Raw genomic sequence first — 6,336 nt, 5'->3', positions numbered from 1 at the left:
GAGCTTTTTTCTTCGTATTTCTTTCTGTGAAATATCTATTGCTGCTAACCTGCAGGATAATCGATGTCTTGTCTGGCATCATAACTGTAGTGGAAAATAAGGCAAGAGATCCTCGCCCTAAGCCTCATGTAGATTTGAACATCGAGCGCCTTCTTAATAACCACTAAGAACAAATAAAAATCGATTGTCCTATTCACGTTAAATATCCATTTTAAACTTCAACATTACTTTTGCAATACAATAACTTACCTTTAAGCATACTTTTTAAGCTTTGCTAAGCAGCCACTAGTAACCTGACACCAGGTATAACCCTAATCAGTTGGGTCAACTAACTTCTTGGATTAAATTATTTGAATTTACATAGATGAGTTTACAAAGTATATCAATGACTTTAAAGGGCGGAATTTGTCTTTTTGACTAGTGGAACAAAAAGGATATTAGAAAATAAAAAAATAATACTAAAAATTGTACTTTATATTGCTGTGTGAACCTAAGTAGGAAGGTTGAATTGACCTTTGTAATAAACAAATGCTTGACAATTTGCCCTTTATCAATTAATAAGGAGACATTTAAAACCAAAATTTCCTTTTCATTTCATATCTCTGAAAAATGGCCTTTCAAGAATGTTCTTGTTTTTTGTTCACCACTTTCTTCTTCACGTTAAGCTTATTTCACTCCCATAAAATTAGGTACCAAGGTGTTATAGTTTTCGTCAATTTTTAGATAGAGTCGAATTTAGGCGACGTCCATTTCTCATGTTTGAATTTCAGCAATCACTACATCATAGCTAGAAATTATCTCTATCTTTATGATAGAGCAATCAAAGTAAAACTAAAGCAAATGATTATTTCAAAACAAACTTTTTGAAGCAAAGACAATGCCCTTCTTCCACATCAAAAGAAAAAGACAAACTCCCATTCTTCCAAGTATATATATCACACACATATAATAAATGTGTCCTGCCAATTTAAAAGAACTGCATATTGTCTATAAACTCCTTAAAGTCACATCCTCAAATAACCAACAAAATCAATTTATCTATTAAAAACCTAAATAAGATCATTAAAAAAGAAATAAACTACCAAATACAACTTAGTTATACAATCACAACTTGAACTCTGTTCCATTTGTGCTTTAGCAGATTTCAATGTTGGAAATTTTGTATAATGTCAGACATAAAGTAGTATATACAAAAATTATACACTATTATTTAACTTTCGAATAATAACTATAAATTAACCATTACTGAGTAAATATAGAAATGACCCAATTATTCATTTCTCCACTATTTTAAGATTTTGAAATAATCCTGCTGAGTGAGGCAGCTAGTTGATGGTGGGTCCTGCAAAATTGCTGAAAAGGCTTCAATTCTCAGAAACTCTAATCAAATCCAAGATTGAATGGGATAGTTGCATTTGAAGGAATTTACACCACTTATGTGTGCAAATATGTCTGAAGAGTCTACCATATCCTCTTCTTTCACCATCACCTACATGCCAAAAAAAAAAAACAATTAAAAACTTTAAAAAAATCTCCCGCATTGACTGTGTGAACATGACATCAAGTTAAGAACCTCACTACATATAGATCCTCGTTTACACCCTCATTTATAGAATTTACACTTAGCAAGATCTCACACAATTTTCCACAACAAACACAATTAATCCCGCTAGTTTTCTGATAGATGAATGAATTTTTACACTTAGCAAGATCTCACACAATTTTTCACAACAAACACAATTAATCCCGCTAGTTTTCTGCCACATATTCATCTGTACACGATGGTGTACAGCTTTTCTATACAAAAAGCTTTTCCCTCGAGTTATTAGGTTCATATGACAAGACATTATATAACACTAGATAATGTAAGAACGAAACATAAGTTAATGCCTATTTGTAATGTTGATGATGCATGTCATGTCGAGTACAGATCAAACATTCTGTCAATGTTGTTGTTGTGGGAGACAGGAGGCGGGGGGTGGGGGCCGAGGCGCAGGAGAAGAAAGATGGGAAGAAGGTTATGTTGCAATTGTACCTTGTCTTGGTAGCGAGAGATCTGATTTGCAAACAGACTTACATCTTCATCTGTGTCTTCTTCATGGTTGCTGCTAGCAGTTCTTGCAACCTCTCCAAGTTCATCATTCTTTGCAAACCTTCCTCTAACACGAGGCCTGCTATCTGCAAGTGTTTTGCGACACGCATACTGCATATATATTTGACCAAACTATATTTGTCAATTCGTATAAATTATATTGTATACATATTTTCTCTGCAAACATTTTTAATTGTGTTACATTTTTATTATTTTTTATTATTATTTTTTTTAATTTAGTAACATTTTTTCCTTCTAAAACAATTTCTTTAGTCTTATTACAAGACAATTAACCCAACTTACCATTTGAATATTTTTCTTAATCGTGCCTAGTCTTGTCCTTTCAACTTCAATACATGTTGTGGAATTTAATTCTAAATAAGATTCTTGTGGTCTCAGTCCCACTTGATGGTTCTGGATTGAAACAAAAGTAAATTTGAGAAAAGAAAGGGCTTCCTATTAATCAGGTAAGCTTTTCATTTGAGATGAAAACAAGTAAAACCTTAAACTAACCGAATGGATAGACTTATGTTTTGCCAAGGTAATTTACTATAGATACCTTAAATGCAGTTCTAGTTCATCGGTTTCACGACTTTCCTGCGCTTTTTATTGTGGAACATTAATACTTGTCACACAGGACACATATACTAGGTGATAAAAATAGAATATGTCATGTATACATGATGATATATCATACGCATGTAAAAATGTCACATGAACATATACATGCAATTACTTGATTTAAGCCTCCGTTTGAAATGAGAAGAATATATCGAAAAGAGTGACGAATAAGTACACAGTTGAGAGTGGTTAAAAACAAAGGTGGACTCGAACATTATGGGGTGAGGCAGAATTATGTAAAAATTATGGGTTAAAAACTTAATATTATGGACTAAAAGATTATGTGAGCTACTTTGTAAATGTCAAAAATTAAGGGTCCACTGAGCCCGGGTCCATTCTTGTTTAAAAATGAAATTTTTAACAATTTATAATTTATTTGTCAAACGAAAACTAAAGTAGAGAGATTGAGAGAAAGACCTTAATTTTCTTACTGAAATTCCTTTCATTTCTTTTCTTCATGTATTTATGGATTTTCTTTTTCCTTTCTTCAACGGAGAGTTTGCCCACCTTGAAAGTAGAATCTTCCAAGCTCGAAATCTCTGATGCCAAAGGATTAGAATTTGGACCTCCATGGGCCATATGCGGGTTCTCGTTATTAAGTGCCTTAATTTTCAAAACAAAAATGAGAACATAAATACGATAAGAATTTTAATATGGATTATGTCAACTAGTATGGTCTAGTTGTCGAGTATTGAGTACAGGTATATAGTACCTGAAGATCACTAGAGCAGTTAAAGAGACTTGATATGGTGTCAGGGAGGAAGAGTCCACCATTATCACCCTGGAAATCTAGTTCTTGAGATTGAAGTTCAGTTCCCATGAGCAAACTACCCCCAGTGAGAATTCCGGAATTCTCAGTAGAAAATGGCGGATTCATGTTGGCTGCAGGAAGGTACTGTCCCATAATCGGATCCAAAATTCCGCAGGAAGGCGAAGAAGAACTCAGCCGCACGTAAGATGGAATAGAAGATAAGCATTCTTCATCGTAAGCCGGCGGCAGTGGCGGAGGCCCCAAGAGTGGCACCGGATGTGGTGGCTCAGGAGGGTACTGAGAGATTAATCCATTGACAACATCTCCAGCTGAAATCTGGTTATTCAGTGAAAAAAAGTCAAATTGGTCTTGATTATTGTTATTGTTGTTGAAGTACTGAGGAACTGAAAAGTTTGGAGACGGGGTGAAGTCTATGGATGCAGAAATATCGTTATCAATATCTTCAGCAGAGTCGAATATTATGGAGAAGTTGCCGTTGTTTTTAGTGTTGGTGGGGGAGATGGTGGAGGTGACAGTGGGCTCGGATGGGCTGGTGGTGGAAGGGGCAGAGGGAGTGGCCGTCATGACGGCCGGCGGCAGCTTCATTTCATTCTGTAGAGTAAGATCCATGGCACTGGTGAAATTACTCATATCTGTAGTAATGGAAAGATTTGCTGGATATGAAGTGTGTTCTTCATAGCAGCAATTTGAGCTTGAAGCAACTTCAGAATTTTGTAAAGTTTCTGGAAATAATTCAGACTCACGAAATTCCAAAATTTGAGCACCAAGTGGGCTCCCAATTTCTTCCTGAGAAAAAAATGAAAAAAAATAAATAAATTTTTTATTACAAAAAATAGTGATTAGACCATATGAAATAAAATGTACCAAGGCAATTCATAATATATGCATATATACACACACGTTTACCCATCGAATATTTTCAATGCAAATGCTTGCGCGTGCACGAAAAAATTCAAACGTTCTATCTACTCAGATGATTTTGCTTTCCACGCACTAAACACTTTGTATCTCAATTTGATCAAAACAACATAATTTTCATGAAAGGGATCTTGTTGATGATAGATATCCTTTAAATCACAAAAAAGGTAAGTGCATTTGTGCTCCATGTGACATGCACCAAGTGACGAGGTTCCAAATAGAACCAAAATATGAAAGTCACATTAAACAAAAAGAGAAATTCGTAGTATTTAAACTTAAACTCCATTTTTGGACAAACAATGGGAACTTTTAAAGAACTATTATAACATATTATATATCATACTTGTGTAGTGTTTTCCCTTAATTTAAGTTCCTTTGTCAATAAAGGAATCAAGATTTAGAAAAATATAAATAAATAAATTATACAATAAGCTCGAAAAGCTAAATATTCCATTAGGCTTTGAAAAGAAATGGAGGAGTTCGTAGAAAAATATTTTCTAAGTGATAATTAATTTTTATTTGATTGGCATAATCCATTTACTAATTAATAATTGCAAAAACAAAATACAAGCTAGAAATAGATGAAAGGCTTCAAAACCATTTTGAACATAAAGGATTTCTGGGAAAAACATAAATATGCAAATTTATAATTTGCATAAACAAAATATGAGTTAGAAATGTTAAAAGTGGTTTAAAACCATTTAGAACAAGAAGGGTTTCAGGGAAAAAATATATTAATGTATGTATGTATGTATCTGCATACATATGTATTTATGTATGTATATATATATTTGGACTTTGCTATATGTATATCAAATTTTACATAATGAGTTACATAATGTCACATATCAGTATATCATTTGTCAGTTTAAAACACAATTAACTTTTTTATTCAATTTTGTCCCTCCACATCATTTTATGTAATCCCTTATGTACCTTTTTTGGACAAGTAGCATAATCATATGTATTTATGCCAACATGCATAGGACAGATAGAAAATAGAAGAAAGAGCAACATCATGCACATTCAAGAAAATTGAAAACAATTACAACGGGAAGATGTTCTTGTGGATGAACCAAGTTCTGCAACATTGTTTTCTTTATAAACCTTGAAGATCTGCTTCCTTAAAAAGTTAGGAAAAAAGACAACATTAATTCTCTGAAAACTTTGTTTTCTAAGCATGGAATTGGAATGAATGATTGAACCAATAATAATAATAATAATAATAATAATAATAATAATAATAATAATAATAATAATAATAATAAAATAAAGGAAAACTAGAGAGAGAAAGACTCACTACTTCAAGCATGGTTAGAGAGGAAGAGAGAGAAATTAAGAGAGGAGAAAAGTCAGTGCATATAGCGTGGAATAGACATTAAATTATGGTTTTTTTTTACGGGAAACTAATGTTTGTTATATAGCATTGAGGGATGTCCGTACATTGGAGTCAATCCTAGGTTGTCGGTGGGCCACACATTTGACACCCCTATGTCTGCCTGGCTGGAATTTTTAACAAGCCAATCTTGTGGTGACACCTGGATTTTGTAGGTTTTGCTGACATGGCAATAGGGATTGAATTTTTATGAAACAATTTTTCATCTTCCATCTCTCTCTCTTTTTGCTGATTAATTTATATAAAACCGACCTAGAACACTATGGGTACTACTTTAACTTTCAATATTACCAAGTTTACGTTTTAGACAATTTATTAGTTCGACCTTATGAGGAGAATTGTCTAATTAAAGTAATAAGTTCCTTTTAATTAGTTTCTAAATAATTAAACATACAATCCAATTACCCCATGTTTGAATGACACAATTATAATACGGAAAACAGTAAAAACACCAAATTTGTTGATGAAGAAACCCAACATGGAAAAAATTATAGGATCAAGCCAGTTACCTCCACTATAGACAATTCGGGTTACAGT

At 33.1% G+C, this 6,336-nt stretch overlaps 1 protein-coding gene across 3 annotated transcripts; it reads right to left on the bottom strand.

Moving 5' to 3' along the window:
• Positions 1-1,139: 1,139 nt before the first annotated feature.
• On the bottom strand, positions 1,140-5,783 carry LOC111371681. 3 transcript variants are annotated; one of them, XM_022993805.1, is made up of 6 exons: positions 5,704-5,783; positions 5,453-5,526; positions 3,426-4,271; positions 3,131-3,322; positions 2,036-2,203; positions 1,140-1,489 (listed from the first exon to the last, which is right to left on the bottom strand). In XM_022993805.1, the coding sequence occupies exons 2-6, from the start codon at positions 5,492-5,494 to the stop codon at positions 1,385-1,387; spliced, it is 1,353 nt and encodes a 450-aa protein (XP_022849573.1). In that variant the 5' UTR covers positions 5,495-5,526; positions 5,704-5,783; the 3' UTR covers positions 1,140-1,384. The 3 variants fall into 3 exon arrangements, with proteins under 3 accessions (XP_022849573.1, XP_022849575.1, XP_022849576.1); XM_022993807.1 differs by having other exon boundaries at positions 3,131-3,316; XM_022993808.1 differs by lacking the exons at positions 5,453-5,526; positions 5,704-5,783 and having other exon boundaries at positions 3,426-4,320.
• Positions 5,784-6,336: the final 553 nt, after the last annotated feature.

Source organism: Olea europaea, chromosome 22, assembly GCF_002742605.1.
Source record: "Olea europaea var. sylvestris chromosome 22, O_europaea_v1, whole genome shotgun sequence".
NCBI classification, from domain to species: Eukaryota; Viridiplantae; Streptophyta; class Magnoliopsida; order Lamiales; family Oleaceae; genus Olea; species Olea europaea.
Note: the sequence above shows the minus strand (reverse complement) of the source record. Positions and strands in the feature narration are given on the sequence as shown.